The 23,612-nt window shown below is 39.7% G+C and overlaps 1 protein-coding gene across 3 annotated transcripts in view; it reads right to left on the bottom strand.

The window, feature by feature from the left end:
• The window catches only part of DAAM2 (dishevelled associated activator of morphogenesis 2), a gene marked incomplete at its 5' end in the record, with an annotated part of 115,891 nt that overhangs the window by 37,873 nt on the left and 54,406 nt on the right, over positions 1 to 23,612 (bottom strand). For all 3 annotated transcript variants that reach the window (XM_084284300.1, XM_084284298.1, XM_084284299.1), the window contains 9 exons: positions 5,907 to 6,224; positions 7,126 to 7,310; positions 7,728 to 7,786; positions 9,247 to 9,385; positions 10,943 to 11,060; positions 12,239 to 12,305; positions 14,518 to 14,621; positions 15,645 to 15,755; positions 22,457 to 22,790. In XM_084284300.1, the coding sequence (XP_084140426.1) occupies positions 5,907 to 6,224; positions 7,126 to 7,310; positions 7,728 to 7,786; positions 9,247 to 9,385; positions 10,943 to 11,060; positions 12,239 to 12,305; positions 14,518 to 14,621; positions 15,645 to 15,755; positions 22,457 to 22,790 (1,435 nt within the window). The remainder of the gene's footprint in view (positions 1 to 5,906; positions 6,225 to 7,125; positions 7,311 to 7,727; positions 7,787 to 9,246; positions 9,386 to 10,942; positions 11,061 to 12,238; positions 12,306 to 14,517; positions 14,622 to 15,644; positions 15,756 to 22,456; positions 22,791 to 23,612) is intronic.

The raw sequence follows: 23,612 nt of genomic DNA, 5'->3' as shown, positions 1-23,612 counted from the left end.
AGGTGTTGATTAAAAGAAAAAGAGAAAGGACAGAAAGGATTGTAAAGAGACCTAAGCAAACCTCAGGAGATGAAAAAACATCAGAACACCGGTGGAGAGAAAGCCAGGAACAGCAAGCAATGGCAATGAAACCCTCACACAGGCTCCAGCTCTGAAGTACCTGACTTGCACCTACACAGCAAAGTGCATTAACACTTCATTATCAGAACTAATTAGGAACAGGCTCTACTTCCCATTCACAGTCATCAAAGGAATGAGGGAAATGTGCTAAGCCACAAGGCTCAAGGAGCAAGGAAAAAACACCTGATGAGAAAATGAAATGAGGGGGAAATAAAAGTGTGAAGTGTTCTGGAGGAAGTTCCTGGCAGAGCAGACACTGTGGAGGAAAACCAACACCCTCCCTCCAGAGGCAGCCTGTGAGTGCCCGAGGGGAGGGAGGGCGGGCTGTCTGGCTGAGATTGCTGCAATGCTGTTTGCAGTGAGAGTGTGTGCTAGATGGGAGCACATACCCCTGAATAGGCTCACCAATATCTTTGTATCACTCCTTGCAATCAGTGTGGCTCTCCTTTCCATAAAAGCAAAAACATGACCCTGTGACTACAATACAACAAACAAGTTTGGGAAGCTCATCTCAGCTAAAGAAATATGAGACAAAGTTAATTTTTGTTTTATCCTAATGTTGGCTTCTACTGCCAGTCTTAGCCAGAAGCATCCAGGCTGGGTGTTCAATCTCACTTGGTTTCCAGGCTGGCCTTATAAACCTTGCATTATAAATCCTAAGGGATGTATTTGAACTTGGGAATGTTTCTCTGAGTTCCTCCCTGTTTCAGATTGTCCCATCAAACACTGAGATGGAAAAATATATCTTGAGGGGAGCCAGTGGTCAGAAATTCATAGAATCATTAAGGTTGGAAAAGACCTCCAAGATCATCTGGTCTAACCATCACCCTTATCACCAATATCACCCACTAAACCATGTCCTTAAGCACTACGTCCAACCTTTAAAGGCTCTGGACCTTCTTCAGGAACCATCCATAGAGTTGTCATTGGGACAGAACCCTGGGGATGCCAAGAGCTACGTGCTGTGTTTGGCAGGCACCAGGAGCTGTATGCTGTGCTTGGATGTGACTCAAGCGACAGCTACTTATGAGAGTCTGGCCCATCTACCTGTCAGGCTGGAAAGCCCTCATGGGAGTGAAGTTTCCCCATGAATGGCAAGACTGATGAAAGCACTACAGAATGGGCTGGTCTTACTGGATTGCAGAGGTGCCTGAACAGGCAGTTCTGAGACTCACAAAGGGATCGCAGAGAGTGGTTCTTATCTGTATCTTCCAGAAAAAAAAATGAACCAAGGAAGTTAAAATGATTCCTGTTTCATTCATATTCATTTTAAGACGTGGGTTAAATCTGATCCCATATAAGCTGGTTTGTGTGCTACATAAAGCATGAAGACAAAACTCCAAAGCAGCACTCATTGCAATGGTGTGCACAAACAGAACTTGACCCAAGAAACCCTACTTAGTGCTTAAAAAACAAGCTAACTAGTCCAGTCAAAGAAAAACTTAGGCAGGCATAGGTATAAACAACCTTTGCTTGCAATGGGATTGTCCCTTCTATTTCTATCCTAAATTCTGCCCTTGAAAACTTTGTTGTTCTTGCCAGGTAATTTCCTACACTGACCTCTTCCTACTCAGTTATGGATTAACTGGCTGATTGTGCCTTGTCATCAGCCAGGAGAGACTGAGAGTTATAGGAGAAACAGACTTGTGTAACATGGGTGCTATGATAAATGATTCCCTCAACACAAGAAAGAATACTTATGGTCCCTAACTCAAAGTTTTAAAATGAAGAAAATTCTTATTTCTTCTTCCCTTTCTTTCTTCCTCCTTAAAAAGGAAAAAAGAGAGGTCACTTAATCAACATGCTTTCTCCCATCTTTATGTATTTATTTACGCATTTGTTCATTCAACAAGTCTACCAAGACCTGTGGTTTCTCTGCTTTGCAAAGCCTTGGCCCATTTTAAGAAACACACCCTCTGAACTACTTTTCCCAGAGTTCTATTGAAATGGTAGTACATACTAGTTAAGGAAATATCTTATTTTCAGAACAATTATTTACAAGACATTTGCTCCATCAAGTTGAAGTTTTGGTAAGTTGCATTTAATAATTAGCTCACTGGAGCTGCTACAATTGTTATTCCACCTTTGTAATGAAGCACAATTTGTGGACAAAACAATGAAGATTAGAGAATAGGAGTGCTTCTAGGAGCTAGAAATCATATTAAGCTATCCTCTGCTACATCCAATGGATGATTTTATTTACCCTGAAGAACAAATAATGATACTCTGCAGCAAGTCATCAAAATCCATCATGACTCAACAACCTCACAGAAAAGTGAAAGCTAACAGTACTTTGGGTCAGCCTTTCATTTATCCTGCAGGGCCAGAGAAACCATAGAAACTATGTGTGTTCTGCAAATACTGAACCAGACAATCTCCAAATGTTTGTAAATTTAAACCACCAAAAAGTGTAAAACCTTAGAATTTTGATTCATAATTCCATTATGTATCTGAAAAAGGATGTTCAAGGCCAGTTTGGATGGGGTCTTGGGCAACCTGATCTAGTGGGTGGCATCCCTGCCCATGGAAGGGGGGTTGGAACTGGATTATTTCTAAGGTTCCTTTCGATCCAAACCATGCTATAATTCTAAAATTTCTTTCTTGATATCAGATCCTTTTCTCAATGGAAGAAAAATCCACTGTGTACAAAAATTGTATTTCTGGCATCTTTGTTAACTGAGACAGCTGTTTTATCTCAGTGTAGGACTGGGCACCACCAAGGTTATTACGAGCAGCTTCACACAGAGATCTTGTAGGAATCTTTCCATTAAGTTTGAATTTCTGACAGAAATCCTGTATCATTGTCTGCTGTGATCCTCAGGCTGTTTAAAGGAAGAAAGTTCCAGAAATCAGAATAATCAATAACATTACACGCACAAGTTCACCCAGGTCTGGATCATTTGCTGGAGTCATTACCAGCCTGTCTCATAATGGGATATTTCTTCTCTAGCCATGAGATAACAAGCACCACAGTGGACGGTTGACTTGGATCACTTTGACAACTTCAAATTAATATGTTTATGTTTATTAAAGAGTTAATTATATGAATCCATAGTTCCAGAGTGCTTGAAGCCACTCCATTGTTTGGATGAACCATAAATGTCTGGACCCTGTTTGATCTTGGGTGTTATGTAAAATCTGGGCTGGGAGAGCAAACTCTACATTCTGTTTAGAAACAAAGACAGGAGTCTTTCCAGGGCATTACAGTAGTTACACTGCAGTATCTTTTTCTTGAAAAACAGAGATCCTTGGTACCAGCAGTACTCTAGTGCTGTATGAATGGAATTCACAGACAATGCTACAGTGCTGTATGAATGCAGCTATGGTGTGGAAGGGCTTAACCAGAATTCAGCCCACGTATGCATCTAAATGGCTTTGCCACTGACCATCAGCTCATATCAAAGCTAGTACAAAATCTGTAATTCCCAGAAGAAATTAGTGGGTTTTTGGAATTTCCTTGTTAGAAGCATGAATACTTTCCAATCAAGCTCTTTCTAATTGTACCCATGGGAACTGCGGACAATCTGTTATTGTCAACTGCTAAGAGTTAGAATATATTTGATCATTCTTGTAACGCCCAGCAGATCAGTCCTTTCCTTCCTAAAACAGTACTGGCCCTGGGGAAAAAAAATAAAAATCACATCAATTGCCCCAGAGAATAGCCTTGATTCCTCTGCTAAGAAAGTATACCATGGACAAATCCCTCATGGTCAGCCTTATTCACGCTCATCTAGGGCTCTGTCAGCTTTCTTTCACTCCATGGACAGAAAGGGGGTCAAAATCACGTGGGCTGCCTCAGTCAGAGCATCATCTTTTTACTACACAGCTTAGGATAGAGAGCCTGCACTAACTACTTTGAGAAGGGTGGGCACAACGGGATGCAAAGAGCTGAATAACATACTCGATCTGGCTACAGCCCTAAGTGCATGTGCAGCTCTGTTTCCAGCACTAGGTCACTGCACCCTGCTGTGTTGCATGGTGGAAGCATACCCTTAACTTTGCTATCTGGACCAGCTTTTAAAGATAAAGAAAAACATGGTATCAGATGTATTTTTTCTCAAACTTTTTTGTGGGGAAAACTTGCATCCATATGAACTGGAAGTTAAGCACTACCATGAACCAAAATAATATAATATTATTATATAATATTATAATAATATTATAAAATAATACTATGCACACTTCCAGGCCTCGGTTTCCCCATGCTCAAGAACTGGAGATATGCTGCTGCCCCCCGCCAGTATGCTGGTTCTGAGTCTTTGTTACTTTATGTATGGCTACTTTGACAGTTCAGGAGAACATCGTTAAAGTGCTGCAATAGAAGAGAAATGCAAGATGAGGCTATCTGACCTACTCATGACTTTGTACCCAGAAAATTCATAACCACGTGAACAGAAAATGAGTGCCTTGTACTGATGAAGGTGGACAAAATCCAGCACCTTCTCCAGCAGACAGCGGAATTATTTAACGCCATAACAAAGGGTACCCAAAGAACAAGACAAATGCAGCTCTACACCTCAACCTCTGCAATTTTGCAGGGACCTTACTAGGTCAAAATGCTAACACAAACACCCCAAAATGAAAACTCCTCCCTCTTATGTCCATTTTTCCATCTATTCTGCCTTCTTCAAAATACCACGTTTTACCTACCTCACCACCCAGGTCTTCAATTTTATTAGTACAGCTGCCTTCACTCCTAACCAGAGGGCAGGATAAGCCTACAGTTACTGTACACTAAACAGAAACACCTGTGGCTCTCCCTTTTTCATATATATTCATATATATATACACATATATTAGTTATTATTTCTTTTTTTTCAGAGCACTAAGTCCCATGTTCTGCAAAGGAAAATAAATCCCCGTCTTTACATTCTCTCCCACACCCCCCACGTGGCCTTGACAGACAAGCACAGACGGTGCAGCAAATATTTCACTTCACTTTATTTTAAAGAAAAGGAGAGAGGGGGAGAGAGAATTCTTGTGGCATTCCAGAGGTCCCTGGACACTCATTCCAAATGCCTGAGTTGGGCCCTGGGTGAGTTTCAGTCTAAAAGAGAACCTGGGTTTCTAGGCAGCCATCCAAACTCAATACAGACACTTTTTTTCTTTGTAAATCAGTTAAAAAAAATTAAGACCTAAAGAGAAAGGGAGAAAATGAAAAAAAAATCAGGGAGAGAAGTGGAAGGGAGGTAAAGGCAACTAAGATAGCAGAATATGAGTGCAACAGGAGGAATCCAATTCCTCTGCTTTTATTTCCACTTCAGAGTTTTATTCTCAAGTGGCAAAACTGTAACCATGCAAGGAGAAGGGCAGCTAGTCTCATGGCCACGAGTGAATGGTGAGGAGAAACAGGCCACCTTTCTCTCCTTGGAGACTGCTCCTGTCAGGGTAGAGGAGGCTAGTTTGGAAGCTGGTCCTCACTGTGCTTTGCCTGCACTGGCTCTAACCGTCCCTTTCCCTGATGTGCAAGTGAGGGCAGTTCTGGCATACCAGCCCTGGAGATGTCCAGCTCTGGCTTACAACATTTAGTCCCACTGCAGCTATGCTGAACCACTGGTATGCTCAGTTCCACTGCAGCTCAACCTAACTGGCACCTTGGTCATGACAGGAGATGTGTTGTGCTGCTGCTGGAGAAGTGGGGAGGCTCCCTCAGGACAGTTACTGACTCCTACTGACTCAGCCTAAGGAAAGCCACAATATCACTGGCTTCAGTCACTATGGCATTAATTAACACTGATTCACACTTGGAAAGTTAATTAATTGCTGAGAGTACTGCAGCTTCTTACCTCACTCAGCTTAGCCCAGTTGAAGGATTTCAGTGGGTGTGAAGGCTGCGGGATAGATTTCTTCTTCAGGCTGGTGCCACTGCTGCTGAAGGTGGTTGTTGAAGGAGGGGGCACCCCCATACTGAAGAAGGGTGGTGCTCCTGGTGGGGGAGGAGGTCCTCCTGGAGGAGGTGGTGGAGCAGGAGGAGGGGGGCAGCTGGAGAAGGGCAGAGGAGGTGGCAGTGGGGGCAAATTCTCAGACATGAGAGAAGACGACAAAGCCAGTGGGCCACCTGGAGGAGGGGGTGGTGGGGGTGGGAAGGAAATACTGCCCCCGTGCTGGAAAAAAAACACACAGAAAAAGAAAGCAAACGGTTTAAAAGGCACAATAACTCCATGTTGCCAGCTGATGTGATTTTATTACAAGTCTCAAAATATTTGATGTTTTCTTTAAAGCCTCCTGCACTCAAAGCCATGCAATAAAGGGAGGAATCTCAGCTTTCATTTAAGAGAAAGTTTCAAGTCCTTGAAGTTGTGGAGAAGAGCTTGAAAAAGGGAACCATAAATGGCTCAGAAAAACAGAAAGCTAGTAAAAGAAGCCAAAATGTATTATTTTCTCCTTATGTATGAAAAAAGAGAAAAGTTCAATCTTATGAACTTTCGAACTCCTGGGTTTTAAACCTTGGGTTTGAAAAACTGAATACCTGTCATTAGGCCCCACCAACACAAAGTGGGAGAGGGAGGAGGGAATTAATCTGCTTTTTGCAGTGTCTACCTTCAGGCCTGTGTCCTGGGAGTTGAAGCTCAGGCACACTACTGGAACAGGCAGGAAGAAGCAGATGCAAATGTCACTTCTGCAGAGCTCCAGGGTGGCACAGGCCCTCCTGAAGCACAATGGGAATCCTCCTTCGTCGCTAAATTTGCTTTCATATCTGGGAGATTTCTCTATATTCCACCAAAATATTCCTCCAATCAGGACCACCTCAGCAGTAAAAAGAGTGCCTAGAGGAGGACGTGTGCCTCAGCAGCTTCTACAGAGAGGGTGGCTGAAAAGAAGGAATGGAGCAGGCCATTCATTCATTACCCATTCTATACCACCAGCTCAGGGATTTTGGTCCAAACTGAAAGCTGAACAGCTTCTAAGTGTTCATCTTTGCAGCTGGCTAGATAATGTACTTTTGTTCATCATTCACTTGTTAGCAGGCTTTAAACAAGGTTGGGAAGAATCCCAGTCTCTTACCGAGAACTCATTAAGTTGAGCTACCAGGTCATTCATCTGGTCCCGGGTCTGGCGCAACTCCAAGGATTCCTTCTGCAGCTTATCCTTCATTTTGTTCAGTGTCTTCATCATTTCATCTTTCTCCTGGGTCTTCGTCTCACATTCCCGCTCCTTCTTCTCTAGCCTACTCATCAGCTCAGCATGATCTAGGAAGAACAGGTAAGTGGGGCTAATGAAATAAAGCTCATGGACAGTTCCCAAAGAAACGGAGGTTGCACTGAAATAAAGTTGACAACTCTGTCAGTTCATCTGGGGACGTTTAATGAAAGTAGAGAAAAGAAAATGGAGTATGACTGTTCTGATGGTAATATTCAGTGACCAATAGAGCAACGCCCAAGTTTCACTTAGATTGTAAAATCACTTCACGTGAGGATTGAGGGAAGCCCTATCCTATGAAGCAGATAAACTCATCATAAGACGAAATATACTGTAAGGGACAAAGCAGGTTTAGTCCATGAAGGAAAACCTGGACAGCCAATTGTGCCTAGCTTTGTTGCCCACTGCTCTGTGACTGAATCATGCTCTTCCTCTCTTTCATCCTCAAACACAAAGGACACACTTACCTTTCCGAAACTTCTCTGCCTGATCCCTCCATTGCTTGACTTCATTTTCGTTCACCAGCCTGAAAGACGAAATCGGATCATTTAAATTTGTTCTGAGCTATCCAGCCTAAAAGGCAAGTGGCCATTGTGTGAAGTGATCAGCAAAAGACAACCTGGCGAATTTATGTTTAATCAGGATCATACCAGTGGTCAGTCTGGGTCCAAATACTGATCCTTACTGTAGTTAGCAGCTTATATTAAAAAGGTGATATCCTGTAGCTTGAAGTCCTAAAGAGGAATAAAGGAATGTCTGGGGGAAAAAAAATCTTGGCATTTCCATGTCTTCAGGTAATACCATCAAGGTCCCAAGGCTACTTATTTTGAAAGGCAGAAGTCATAGCTAAAATCATCCTGCCATGGGATACAAATTATCCTATCATTAATACAAGGCTGGATTGCCTTCCCTTTTTTTTTTTCCTTTTTTTTTTTTTTCCCTTTTTCTATTTTTTTCTTCCTTAAGAGAAGGGAGGATGCTTATCTGTTGGGTAATATATCAGTAACAAGGCAATGCTCGTATCTCATACTGGCACAGCTATTTCCTATTACTGACAGAAAATATGCAGGGCATGCTGGAGACTGATTAGATACGCAAAATGAGTAGTAGTTATGAAAGTAGAAATGGAAGATCAGGCACAAGTTCTAGAATGGAGTCTGATATCCAGACAGACAGAAAGAGATCAGTACCGGTGTACTTTTCCACTATGAGAAACCAATTTTGATTTTGACTCATGCCTGTAACAGGATGGACTGTAGAATTTTTAGTACAGAAGAACTTGATTTCATCTGAGGCTTATGTTCTATAAGAATGCTCTACCCAGTAGATATTTCAGAAGGTTAATGGGCCATGAATTACCTGAGGTAGATGGATGGGATGGAGACTCCAAAAGTTTGGCTAAAAAAGGACTGTGAACAGGGAAGTAGAGATGAGAGCCAGCTAATGTAGCTAGACTTCTCAAATGATGCGCCCTATGGGAAAAAATAATGGTAGAACCCTTGGCCAAGTCTGTGGGTGAACACATGCAGATGCTTTACTGAGAGGTAAAAGGTTTTATGTGCTAGATGGGGACTATTTTCAACTATTTCAAATCTTTCTAAACTACGTGCTCATTAATGAGGAATCAGATCTAAGTAGAAATGACAACATTTTGGGGAGAATATCAAAGAAAGCTTTCATCAACATTTTGAAAGAAAAAGGAAAAATGAGATAGTTTTGTTATACTATCACTTTTTTTTTTTTTCTCTGCTCTTCTAACTAATGTTAAAATAAATTAGAAACCAAAAGCAAGGAATTTGCTAGAAAATAACATCTGTTGAAGACATCATTAAAGGAAAACTTGGTTATAAGACTAGCAAGTCAACAAGAAGCTGTAAATTAACACAGGTAATTCTTCAGGTAAGATATTTTATTTCCAAAGTATCTGCATACTTATCATATACTTACACCTTTATAAGAGGAACTAAAAATAATGCTGCAGCTTACATTTTAATTATATTTTTGACATTGAAGTTTTCCAGCGGAGCTATATCTGGATCATCTCCTCGTTCATCCTGCAGAACAATCTGTTGGAGTATTCTGTCCAACAGCTGCCATTGCTGAAAATTTCCTCCATTCCTCTTATCTGTATGGAAAATGACCAACCCATGAGAACTTCAATTTTCATGCCAAAGTGCACAGATCTACTGACAAACTGGCATTCCTTCCTTTCCGGTTCCCATATTAATCTCTTATATAGTAAATTACAGTACACAGAACCTGACACTGACTTGAGGCTAGCAGATTATTTACAAACACTTGGCATATTAGAACAGCACATAACAAGCATGTGCAACTCTATGTCTGACTTGCATGTTCAGGCTGTGCAATCCTTTTGACAGACTAGCTCCAGCTTGCACTTTAGATGAATTCAGAATGGATTCTGTCATGATCATGATGGCTGTTACTCAGTAATTTATGGGGATTGATAGCTTTTTGCTTTGTTTTTTTATGCACCTAGGTAATATTGTGACCAAGCACTATAAAAACAATTAGATGTTCTATCTGCATACTCAGTTATTAAGTTGTCTGCAGATCAGTGAAACTCAACTGACACAAAAAGTTCATTCAAACATGATCAAAATGTGTTGAGAGAAAGAACAGAAACTGAACAAAATGGACTGATCCCATGGATGTCAAATAAAAGAGCCAGAGGAACATAAAATTCACTTTAGCTCCCTAAACTACATAACCTAGACCTTAAATTATTTTAAATTGCTCCAGTACAATCCTGTCCTACCCTAGAAGGACTTAACTCTTCTGCCACCAAACACTCCAGGTCGATACCCAAAGCTCAAGTATTGTCTTAAATGGTAATAGCAAGGAGGCCACTGGGACAAACAACTGCTTGAATTTGTGCATGGCAGTTCTTAAACCTAATCAGTGCCTGAAAACATACCACACTACCTCCTGAAAAAGCTCACTGCATACTTCTTCCTAAAGTTGACTTCTTAGTTTGACTGTTCAAATATGGCTAAAAGTAACCAAAACCAGCCCCTGATACCTAACAGGATTAAGGCAAGTGGTTCTTATGTGAACTTGCTATGCTTTCATGCAGCTGCTACACTCTTGAAACATGACTGAATTACTTTATTACAGTTAACAAGCAGATTTCTATCACCTCTCTTGAAAACAAATGCCAATGTTATTTTTCAGTTTGAGTTAAGGAGCCCTCAGCTGACATTTTGCCACAAGATAGCAGCCCGAAGACTTATTGTGGAATTTCCCAGTGAAAGAACAGTTTTCAGTACTGTATTGTTTCACCAGAAAAATTCCTCACTGCATTTTGTTAACATTCAAAATGGTGTCTATTTCTGAGAATTCTCTGATCTGAAGCACAAGGGCTCTTTCTTTTTTAAAGCTGTTAATTTAAAGTCACTAAGAGCTCTGTTAGTGACTAACTGGAATGTCTCCAGCTACTTAGTTTTATTTGCAAGTGCAAAGAAGTCAAGCTGCTGCTTTAAGTATTGCACAAAATCTGCTGGGTGGGATCAGTGCAAGATACTAAGTCCCTTAGGCACTGCCAAGTTCTGAACGGAGGACAAAAGCAGTGTGTGTCCTGGTAACTGTGACCCTGCACCCATGCCAAAACTTCACCCATTTCTGCAACACCCCTTCCTCTGGAAAACTGTGATGTACTCACATGGCATCTGCAAGCAGTGCTGGAGGATGGATAACAAATAGGGATAGGCATCTGTGTGCTTCAATCTTTTCTTGATCAATTCAAACATCTGAGAGGCACTTTTTGTATCAATGTGGATCTGAAATGAGGAAAGGCAGTGCAAGGACAAGTCAGAGAAAAAACATGCACAGTGAAAGAAAGCCTGACTAACTGTGAAAGGTCAGACCAACATGGAGACAGCAACTGGACCTCTGCAGTCTCTTGCAATGTCCAGCTATAATCTCAGTGAGGAGCTTGTACATGGGTCTCTGAGATATGCATTAACCTACTCCAGAACAGAAAAAGATCCCCAAGGCAAAGGGTTAGAAAGGTGGTTAGAAAGTCACATAGAGCCACCAAGACACCTAGAGCTGTCCTGAAGCAAGCAAAATAAATAAATAAATAAGATACCCCATCACTCAAGGTGTCTAAGATCAGACTGGGTGGGGCTTTGAGCAACACAGATTCATAGAATGGTTTGGGTTGGAAGGGACCTTAAAGATCATTTGATTCCAACCCCCCTGGTCTAGTGAAAGATGCTTGTTGCTGCCCATTGCAAGGAAGTTGGACTAAGTAATCTTTAAAGGTTCCTTCCAACCCAAACCATCCAATGATTCTATGAGAATTTTTGGGTCCAAGGAGTTGGTGGCATAAATAATAGACAATAAGCAGGGAAGGATTAGTTGTTCTGTATCAGTGTTTGGCAGGAACTGATTCAAAAAAAGAGGAAACTACAACTGTTCTGGATCCTACAGCCCCTTACTGTGGCTAGAGGTTGTAGAAACTGTTCTTGTTTTATGATCATCTCAAACTCCACCCATTCTAAAGTACTGATTCTCTCCACAGTCTCTGAGGTGGCAGTATTCAGGAGTTTCCTGTGATCTATTGGGAAAAGCATCAAAAATGAGCCCAAGTCCTGTAAAGAACCCATACTCCTGTAATAGAGATGTCTGAAATTAGAATGCATCTTGATCGTTAGGACTGAAAACATGCCTAACAGTGTTGATAACCACCTCTGCTCCTGAACCTTCGGCTAAACAAAATAAAGAAGGCTTTGTGAAAGGCATTGCAGAAGCCCTGTCTGTGATCATTGTTTCAATTGCTCATAGATCAGAGATCACCTACATGCTACATGAGAAATGGTGAAAACAAGAGTACCAGCCACCCTCAGCACCAAAGCCAATCATTGCTTTCAGGGAACACAAGGGGAAGTGGCATCAAAGATACTAAAAAGATGTTCAGCCTTGGCAAGTTCAGGTACACCATAGAAAATCTTACCAGGTCAAACCGCTTGGCAAGTTCCAGGTCGTCTTCATTTCTGACCATTTCAAAGAAATCTAAGTGCCTAAGAGAAAATAGAAAAAGAAAACCAAAAACCACCAATGGTCATGGCATAATTCAGACTTAAACTAAGTGTGCCACCATAGAAGAAGCAACACTTGGAAGTTGGCAAGCCTTTCTTACATAAAATGTTGGAACATGTATGCAAAGCAACCCATGGGGGCCAATAACAGGCCAAAAGAAATGATCAGCTGCGGTCAAAATGTACTTTAACCCTTGTGCTAAGTCACTGTGTTGAAGTAAGTGTCTAAAAATAAACATACAATTGAAAAAGGATATTCCACTTGTGATTAATGCAATGCCTACATTGGTAATACATTCTAGAAAGTCCACCCCATACTTGTTAACTAGACAACATTAGCTGCATCTAGAAAGTCCATGCCATGTCAGGCAACATTAACAAGCGGTTTCGTTTATGTGGTGGAGTAGAGATGTATTCAGTGGATTAGTTAAAGATCCCTTCCAACCCATACCATTCTATGATTGTGTGATAAACAGCAGAGTTTGCAGCTGTCTTTCCATTTACCTATTAAGCACAACAGCATGCTTCTGGTGGGATCTGGGGGACCTGGTGAGAGATGCAGTTGACGAAGGCATATGGACTTATCTTTCACAGAGATCAGAGCACAGCAGATGCTGTGGAAAAAGGCTGTGGCACATCTCCTTTTCTTGGCTTGGCATACAGCCTACATAATCTAGACATCTGGGATCCTCTCAAACCCCTGTATCAGTCTCATCACTATAACTTGTAAGATCCACAAGTTCCTAAAATCTTAAGTTCTTTCTATACGTCCTGGTTACTAGCCAAAAGAACAGGGAGTCATACAGAACAGATCCTTTTCTTGGTTATAATGTTGTAGACAAAAACCAACATTACTTGTTCCAGCTTTTCAGCAAACACAGGCACAAAACTGTATGTAATCTTTCCCAGTAGCATTAATAGATAGATACAAGCCTCCCCCTGCTCAAAGATGCGAGGTCCTTCTTCGTAATAGGCATTTGGTGCTAACCTCATGTTTATGCAGAATCCCAGAAGCACTATATGCTCCATCACCCTATAGCAACTCCTAACAGTGGATATTTGAGAAAACGGTCCCTTGAAAGCTGCAGACATAGGCCTGATTAGTATTTTTTCATCATATACTTTGGCAAACTTGACATTCCCACCTAGAAAGTCCTAGATACCTACAGATCAGCCCTGCTCTGTAGAAAGAGGCTTGGAGTAGCAGACAGTAAGGGACAGCAACACACTTGCCAGCAAGTATAACCTGATAGCAGGTCTGTCCCTCTCCACAGAGCTTAATGTGGTCACAGGAGAAGACAGACTTCCATGGCTGCCTGCTTTTACACTTTAAAACATTTCATTTTGTTAAGCAAATAGATTTTACCAGGCTCCCCAGTAGTTCATTGGGTCTTTTAGCTTCTTGAGGTGTCTTAGTCAAATTGCTCAGATTGCCTACTCTAGGATAATTTCAGCATGTGGCTTTGTGAAAGATTTAAATGTAAGGTCATTAACAGTTTCAATTACTGTGGCAAAATATGGAACTGCTAGTGACCTTAACATGGGTCACCAGTAAAGTGGAGTTTCAGTGAAGAAAACATTTATCTGTAGCACAGTAATTTGAAGGTGCCATTCAACGTTAAATTTTGCACAGTAACAAAGATATTTAAAATAGCTACCTGTTTTCCTCTTTTGTCTGCTTGGCATCTCTACCCCTTTGTCCACCATAGGTTCCTTTTCTCTTACAGTTGTGCTAGTGCTACTGTTTGGAGGGTTATGTTACAAAATAGATCATAAAAATGAGTGAGGTTAAAGAAAAATCTTGGAAACCCAGAACCTGCACGATGTCCACACATACTCAATCTCAATGAAATCAATGAACTGGTTTATTTCCCTCCAACCAGGACAGGCTTTTGTTACACTTTTGCTATACAAGAAAAGAATTACAACATTTATTTTTTCATTCTGGTTGTCATCCTCAGCTTAGAAGAAAAACAATTCATGAACTCCTTGTCACAGCCACTTCCAGTTTAGCATGTGTGTTTCCTACTTCATCTGCTGATTTTAATTTTAAGGACAAATCTCCTTTTTGTCTTTAAAGGGAGACAGTTATAGGGAGAGACAGAGACAACTTTGTGCTTAAATCTGAAACCCAAATATAGGAGATCAATGTTTCTCTCTGTTGATAAATGACAGTTCTCAGAAAATGTCTTACCTGTCAAGTGTTGCATTCTCATGTCCTCTTAGCTTGTCAATAACAGGCTGAATTCCCAGCATTAGAAATTCATATCGTAGGTGTAATCGGAACTCCAAATTGTCCTTATAAAGTGGGGTAAAACAAGTTACATGGTTCCAGAAGCTTTTAATCACACTAAAAAAAAATTGCTTAAATCCTTAATATTTCCTTTCTTAATAACCTCTATCCTGACACCAAATACACACGATGATTACAGGATTCTAGTAAAGTAAGTAAAAAAATTAAAGTCTTTGCCTCTGTTTCTCTTAAAAATACTGTCCTCCTGTATCTACAATGAATTCTGCAAGGCCAGTCACAATGATAGCACACTTCATGTTCCAAAAAGAGCAAAAGTTATGAGTGCTTGCCTTGCTAGTCAATTAGAGATCTACCTTCTGTTTACAGATGCACAGAACTACAGTTCATCCTCACATTTTTTATAGATATTTGTCATAAATTCACCATATACTCTGCTAAATGACACCTACTCAGTAGGACTTTAGAGGGCTGTTGCAGATACAGCCAAATACACTCCCAGAAAGAGCTCTTACAAGATTGTTGTCTACTGTGGTTTAACCAGAAAAAAAAAAAAAAAAAAAAAAAAGGAAAAAAAAAGCGAAAGTAACACTTCTAGTGAAACAAAATCAGCTTAAACTATTCTCCAGACACAAAAGAAAGAGTTGCTAATGAATGAAAAACAACAAACTGACTTTGCTGAAAGCCTTTGACGTTTTTAAATTAAGATGTTTTGAGTTTGGCTTTGAGTCAAAACATATTAACATTTCAAAACATTTCAGAAGGTAAACCAAGATGGTTTCTAAAAGACTGATATGAAAAAGGTAAATGCTTTGCAGTTCTTAAAAAAATAACAAAACCGAAAACCACAATCATTTCAGTGAGGTATGTTATATTAGAAGAATTAGAAGAGACAGGGGAATGAAATAATATGAAGACATTGTAGGACTGAACTTAACAATTAAGCATTACTTTACACAAACTATATATGCTCAGGAACACAAGATTTGTGACATAATCTGCTAGCCTTATCCAAGGTAAATTAATTCAAGCATGACATTTGAGATGGATTTTCTAGGGCAGTGACTCACCTCACCAGCCCCAGCATTCAGAACAGCATTGATAAAGGACATGATAGCTGTTTTGAGATTTACTTCATCTCTATATCGCCCCATGCTTCGGTCTAGCTCATTCAACAATGTCTGAAACAGAACAATAGATTAGGTTAGATGATACAATCTAATTCCTTAGACCATTTTGCATACTGCTCCTGGGACCTGCAAATAGTCATCTGATTTGCTATACACTTGCTTAAATAAATAACTTTTTTTTCAGGCAAGATTGTTAACAGTCTTGGCCATGCCACAATAACTAAAGAAGAATAGTGATAGGAATAAAATGCCCACATGATCCTAATTTAAAAAAAAAAAAAAAAAGTTTTTTAAAACAAGCTATTTGAGAAAAAGCAGATGCCCTTTACAGTTCCTGCCAACATGATCTAAGAAAGAAACAGAATGATATCTGTCCTTATCAGTTAACTCTATGGGGAATATGATGGGGAGTTTATACATGCAGAAAGCATGTTCCTTCACTTACAACCATTTCACATGAAGTAGACAATTACCTGCCTCTTGGTAAGCTCCTTTTAAGGATTTTCAAATAATAGGAATATCCCCAGGTCCACACTTATTGCAGCTTAAAGGTGAATTACAGAGCTCAAGTGGAAGTGCAGTTAAATTCATATTTCCTTATTACCCCTATTAACCAAATAGCAGGGGTATTTAGCACTCAGGGAATATTTAGTACAGAAATACTGTTGGTCTAATCTCTACATATATATAGATGGGTCATCATAATCTTGTGAACACCAAGAGAAAGAACAGAGGAGAAAAAAGCAAAACACTAGGCAAATAATGTTGGTAGCCTATGCACTATGCTGTCAATTTAGAACTGCACTGATTTAATTCCAACTGAATATTTACTGAAGAGGTTATACGTAAGAACTGATTAGCCACAGAAGCAACTCTACTTATAGCTTTGTGCTGATGATTGTGAATCTTCTCTTCAGGATCTTCTCTGATCAGTTCATAATTCTAAGGATGATTTTCCTTACTGGAAGAGTAACAAATTCCACTTGAGCTCTGTCAATTCAATTGTATGGATCTCATTCCAGCGTTAATAATAAACACACCACACTGATGTTTGTTTTGCTGATGCACTAGAGAAGTTGGAATTCTTTTTACTCTTCCCAAGAAGTTCTGACCATAAAGGGAGAATGAAGACAGAGGTAACTTCTTAGTGTTCAGCTCAGCAGATCCATCTAAGTAACATCTTGAAGCTATGATGCCGAGTAAAGAAGTTCATTTTCCTTTAGTTAGTCTTCTGTTCCTGGCTACTGAAAGTGTTCATTCATAGCAAAATCTTTCCCATGCTAGTCATCAGTTTCATAGGTCTATCTTGCTTCCTGTAGAAAATGGACATCACCATTATCCTATGCCTGGGGAAAAGGCATCCCCTGAGGAAAGAAATCCTTCCTGTCTTCATGTGAACCCTTTGTTTGTTTTTGTGCAAAAATATTTTGATCTATCCTACAATGCTACTGACAGCTGTCCTTATATCTGAGCACAGTTTGTTTGACTTCACTATCAAGCTTGCTTGATTTCATAAACTCCTTTTTCCTGCATCTTCTGAATTGGCCAGATGGCACCTGTGTATGTCCGTTCTCCTGGAATTTAAGCTTCCACCATGTCCATGATTTCCCAATAGTCATGTTATGACCAAACAGCAAGCCTTCCCCCAAGCTTGTTAGCAGTGGGAATGAGTCTTACATAAAAATACAAGAAATGGCCTGATGTCAGACTGATGGTCAATCCAATCCATGTCTGATAATGGCAATAGGATACTAATTAAGCAGTCTTTAACTCACACCCCACGTCCCCAGTTTTACTCTTCAACTTGCAAAATAAGCAGAAGTGAAACAAATGAGACTAGTTCTGTTACTGTTGGATTTGACACCAAAATACAAAGCATACATGTCTTGGAATAATTTAAACAGTCATAACTATAAAAGCATCAAAACAAATGAATGTTTTGCTGGTTTTCTTCAGAGGCCTCATTCCTACCATATATTCTTAAAGACGTTTCAGAGCACACTAGAATCTATACAACAACGTGCATGACAGCATCAAGAGGCTGAAGGATGTTAGCTAAAGTTTTCTATCTCCTATTTCAGAAGGCTGAAGTAGGAGCAGAACACAGGGGCAAGGGGGCAAGCCAAAGAGCAAGAGTAACAAAAGCTCTAGCCTGTAATATACTCATTGAAGAACAGCGCATCCTCATGTGGTTGTTCAGCTCTAGAAGGAAACACTACGAGGTCAGGCAATTCCTAAAGATCAGATTCTACGCCCACACTATGGCCAAATTCCAGTATCTCTAACCCTTTGCAAATGTCTGACGTTCAAGTCTTCACTTGAACATTTTCTGTGAAAAAGATTTCACCACGCCTCTTGGCAGCCAATTCTGTGGCCTAATTGATCTTATGGTTGTAAAGGTTTTTCCTACTATTTAAGCAAAACTTTCCTCACTTAATCCTATTATTCCTCATCACTGACATCCAGTAAGATTTCATTCAATCTACAGCAAACCTCAAAAGGCTTTGGATGAGCCCCGAGGGGCAGAAGCAACTCAAGTGGGAATACAGGGTTTTAATTTGTTCCTTTTTAGTTCCTCTACTACATTTCCAAATTGATCAGATTTCTCTCTACACAACATGCTCTGTACTGATGGTGCTTAATGCAAACCAGGCAATGGGGCTCTGGAAGGAATGTTTCTAATCTCCACCTTTTCGACCGACAATATCAAGCTTCCTTTACTCCTTCACCTTAAGCTTTACAATTTTTAGTAGCATTTAGGAGGAAAAACAAGAGTGTTCTGTCCAAAGCAACCCAGTTAATATTTTCACCAGCAAGTGAAATCAGCTCCTTTCAGTCTGAATCGAACATCTATGTTCACTCCAGACTAAAAGGAAAATTCTTTCTCCCCCAACGGGGCCGCAGCTGTATGGGTGTTTCAGACAGCAAGTTAGGCTGGAAGGTACTGACATGTCCTGAAATACTTTCCTGGGCCACTATAGCACTATGAGTTTGTAACACCAGTTTGACAGAGAGGAGCAGAGTACGATTTATAGGCAAATTAGCACATTTCAAATGAAAATTGGGTGAAGCAAAGGCAGAGCTTTTCCCAAATTGCCTCAGGAATGAGATTTAAGGAATGTCTTTATATTATTGTGGTATTTGAGTAAAGATGAAATACTTCTGTGAAGAGGTCAGTTTTCAATGAATATTTTATTTTTATCCACTATTTTTAATTATCCATTATTATTTTAATTATTATCCATTATTGTTTTATCCTTTATTTTTATCCATTTTGTGGACTGCCTGCCTGTTGGACATTTAAAGGAGAATTATTCCAGGCAGAAGGGCAGCATAAAGATAGGTCAAAAATTAAAGAAGTTAAGGGGACCAGCTCAGGCAAGAAGCTGACAAATGTGAGAATATAGGAATAGACGCAACAAAAATTCAGTCACAGACAGATTAGAGAGTCTTGTCGCAAGTACAAAGAGAAAGCTGCTGGTGATGGCCCCGTGAACACACTGAGCGATGGAGATATAGAGTGAAGTTGTAGTACTCGAATGCATTCATTTAAGTGAAGACTGAAGTTTCAAAGGAGAAGAGTAAGTTCTGGTATTTAGGTACTTACTCTTGTATCTGTAAAGTGACTTATCTTGGAAGTTAAGGATTGCATTGAATTTTTCAGTCAAATCCATAAAGGAAATGCTGGCAGTTTTTCCAAAACATTACAGCACAGTTTTAGAATAGTGATCTTCAGTTGGTGTACCCTAGAGCAATTTAATTAAATTGAGATTACAACTGTTTAAATCACCCAGGAATCTCACTCTAATTTGTATTTTGACTGCAGAAACACAAATATAAAACTGCACGTTCCCTATCAAAACACAAGGAGTTGTAACAACACACAGGCAATGATGCAAGTGTAGGAAGAACCACACATGAAGTCCCAGCTTTCCTTCTCTACTAATTCACCAGTTGCTGGTGCTTCTGACTACTCTTGGCTGCCTGTGCCAGGTAGTAAGTGTTGTGCTTAGAAAACTGAGCAGCAACAGCTTCTGACATTCAACTGAGCATGCAGTGTTTTATGGTAACATATTAAATATATAACCTGCACATCACTCCACCACACTTTAACATGTGCAAATTGGAAATAAACAGTGTTTCAATCCAAAGCTGTCAGCAGCAAGTTACCAACAAGGTCATGTTTTAGATGGCTGCCAATAAATAGTTCTGAACATCACTTCCTCATTCTTACAAAACAGAGTGGAATTAGAATGATACAACCCACAATTTTTATTCAGCACCATGACATCCTTATGAAAAGGTAGGAAGGAAATAAGGAAGGAAGGAAGTAAACAAGGAAGGGAATAAAGAGGAAGGAAGGGAGAGAGAGAGAGAAGACAAATTGTACTGGGGAAAAGCAGTTTTGTGTTTCACACATTTACGTCTTGATTTCTCAATGTACGCACTGCTGGTCATCACAGATGATATGAAGAGAATGGAACACTAAGATTTACTACTATCCGCAAGAGTGGAAAATAATCCAAACACATAGTATACAAATAAAGTGCCAGCTTTCACAGATGAGGATTAATCAACTGACAGCGAAAAGGTTGATAGGAATGAAGAATATTTCCAACCACTGTTGCAAGGAGGGTAACTTAAGGAAGAGGACCAATTACATTGATGTTGTCAGAGGTCAGTGTTACATCTAAGTTATTTATTGGATATTCCAACAAAAGTAAGCTCAGTAAAGCTTCCAGAAGGCCCTGTGCTTTTTTACTTAACAAGAACTTTTTGATTTCCAAATCTGAGAGTCTGAGATTATTCTCCTCTTGGGTATTTTGTCCTTAATTAGGCCATTGTCTTATAGAACTACATCTAGCTGTCCCTTTACAGTTCCCAATTTTATTTTATTTTATTTTTTTTTAACTTCTCACATTAGGATCAGTCTTCAATAATGAACATAGAGCCAAAGGAATTCGCTCCTACTCTGCACATTCAAAATACATTTCTCCCATTCCTGAAGTTTAGTTCTTTTTTTAATTACTTTTCACAGAAAAAAATATATATTTAAAAAAAATATCTCATTTTCCTGTCCTGCCAGATCCCCACTTGTGGGAGATCATTTTCAACATAACAGTGATTAGGTGTGGCCAGCTAAAGTTAACCTAAAGCGGCAAGCTCTAAGCTGTTTGGACACTTCAATATACTGATTGGTACTGCTAATTGCTCAAGATACAGGAAATACCTCCCTAAAGAGTTTGATTTAAAATCTGAAGGAGCTCTTCTGGTATTTGCAAAGTCTAGGTTACAAAGCTTACATTCAGGACTAGGATGAAGAAAAAACAGGCTTTCACTAGCTTGACTACAACTTCATTGTACATTATGTCTTTGAAGTTTAAAGAAAGGCATAGGATAAGCAGTCAGTTCATCCTTTCCTTAAGTTGGCCTCCTATAGGTACAATGAGTTACAATGGATGCTGCTTTCTTGATAATAAGCTGCAAGATGATTCTGAGTTACAGGTGTGGGACAATGAAGCCACACACTTGAATGGAAAGAGGCAAAAAGATACAGCACTCTCTTAACTCACAAATCCTAGAATATCAGAGAACCTTCCACTAAAATCTAAGGAAGACCATGACCACATTTGTTCAATCAGTGTTCTGAATATCGCCACTGTCCCTCTATTAGAAGAAAATGACTGAAGGCAAATGGAGGAGGTCTTTGGATGAATGCTTACCTCCTCAAAATTAGGAGAAAAACTGTTAGAACTCAAGCTATCACTGAATGTAGTGGAAAAAAGCATTCCAGCTTCAAGACACAATTGTTTGTAAACAATTTTGTAAACTCCTGCTAAATCAGGTGTGTTCAGTCTTAATTTAATGACAAACATTGGCAGCTACTGTTCATGAGCACAGATTGTTCTCCATTTACTTTTACATTTGTGAGCTCATTGTACCCCGAAATCTAGCAAAAGGTACTGTGGTAGAAGGTAATGGCTGACACAGACCAGGATCCGGGGCCTATTGGTCGAACACCACCCTTACCATTTCACCTAAGAAAGAGTAGCAAATGGGTAAGGCTACCCCAAAGTTTAGGAACTAAAGGTTCATACACAGCAACAGATTCTTTTGCATCTTTTTGTAAAGGTGCTCAGTTCACTAGGAAGAGGAACAGCCAGAAGTATTCACAATAAAAGCCTGTCAATAATATAGTGACCTAGCAAGGTTTCTGAGATTCAGCAAGTTTCCCTTCTATTCTGTGAATAGGAGATATAAGAGGCAGCATTTGATAGGTGGTGATGATTTGTAACTGATTGTTAAGTGACGATTTAAGTGCTCCAATGTTCATTATTTAATCCACCGTTGCCATTATTTAATTTACACCTCTTGTGTTACTAAACAAGCTTAAAATCAGGACAGAGGCTCCTGGAATTCTGTGTCTTCAGCTTCCAGGAAAAAATAAATGATTAGCACCCCAATGACATCAGGTTAGAGTATGAACAGATTAACAGCTTTCATTTAACTTAGCAACTCCCCATTCTAACGTAAAATATAGGAGATCATAAATCAGCATTAATGACAAGCAATCGGGTCTTAAGAAAAAAATAGAAAAAAAAAAAAAAAAGATAATCTATTTGAAGTGTTTTTTTCCTAAAACACAATGAGAAATATTGCCTTTTGACTGCTTAGCAATATTGCAATATGTGCACTGTAAAAATCGCTCCTTGGCTGAGATGGCTATTCCTGTCCAAGCATCCTCCCCATACCTGGAATCTTGTCCTTTCTGCAGCATAGACTTGATAGTGAAGCATGGCTTGCAAGACTTTCTTGTGACCATCTGGTACCAAGCAGACAGCCCCTAGGATCTCTAGCACAGCAATCTTGGTCTTGATGTTCTCAGTCCGTAAGCTTTGGGAGATGATGTTGATACTCTCTGGATGAGCCAGGACATGAGCCCGTCCTTGGGAGTTGTTCATCAGTGCCTTGATACACCCTATAACGGATGTGTGTATACGGCTCTCTGAGGTCTCATAGTCCATGCTCTTCAGGAAGTTCAGCAAACAGCTCAGGCCATCCAGCTCAATGAACCTGGTCACAAACCTGAAAAAGCAGGTAGGGAAAATAACAAAAACAATACAAAGGTAATTTATTTATTCAAAAGATACTCAACCCTGTGATCCCAGCATCTGCAAAAGCTGGCTAGCTTAAAGATCACAGGGTAATTCCCAGGTATTCAAGAAAAAAAAAAAAAAAAAGGAAAAAAAAAAGAGAGAGAGAGAGAGAGAAAGACAGAAAAAAAAAAAGCACAGTACCACTGTAACTATTGGCTGTACTGACCCAAGTCCAGACTTCACACTCTGATCCCATGACATATGCAAAGAAACATAATATATGTAAGAGGCACATGTTTTCTGAAGTCTCTTATAATAGCCTTGGCTGCATTGGTGTTTTTTTGTTGTTATTTGCTTGCTTTTGGTTTGAGGAGCTATATTAAGGATGGAGTAGGGCCTCTGTCAACCTGTAGTAGCAATATGTATTGTAATAACACCATAAATTACGGAAATATAGAATTATTCAATTACCTAATGTCAAATGACTAAGCCTACACTGGAAGAAGTGTATTTAGACTACTGAGATCACTGGAGTTCTTTTTCTACCATATTCTAGTATAAAATTTGCTTTTCTTCAGATTAAGATCATGGAAACTGAGTATGGAAATAATACAGAGGAAATTCAAACTAGACCATACAAACAGCCTGCTAGACAAGTTGACATAAACTGATGGAGTTATACAAATCTGTTCAAACCAATAATTCTAGCAATGTTTCATTTTGAGATTCCTGGATTAAAAATGGGGATGCAAAGATATGAAATGGGCTGCAAATCATTTCTCAGGATAGCTCTGTTTACCTCCTCTAGCAG

The sequence above is a fragment of the Netta rufina genome (genome assembly GCF_964035555.1).
Source record: "Netta rufina genome assembly, chromosome: 3".
Taxonomy (NCBI): domain Eukaryota; kingdom Metazoa; phylum Chordata; class Aves; order Anseriformes; family Anatidae; genus Netta; species Netta rufina.
The sequence above is the reverse complement of the archived record's forward strand: the minus strand, read 5'-3'. Positions and strand labels throughout refer to the sequence as shown.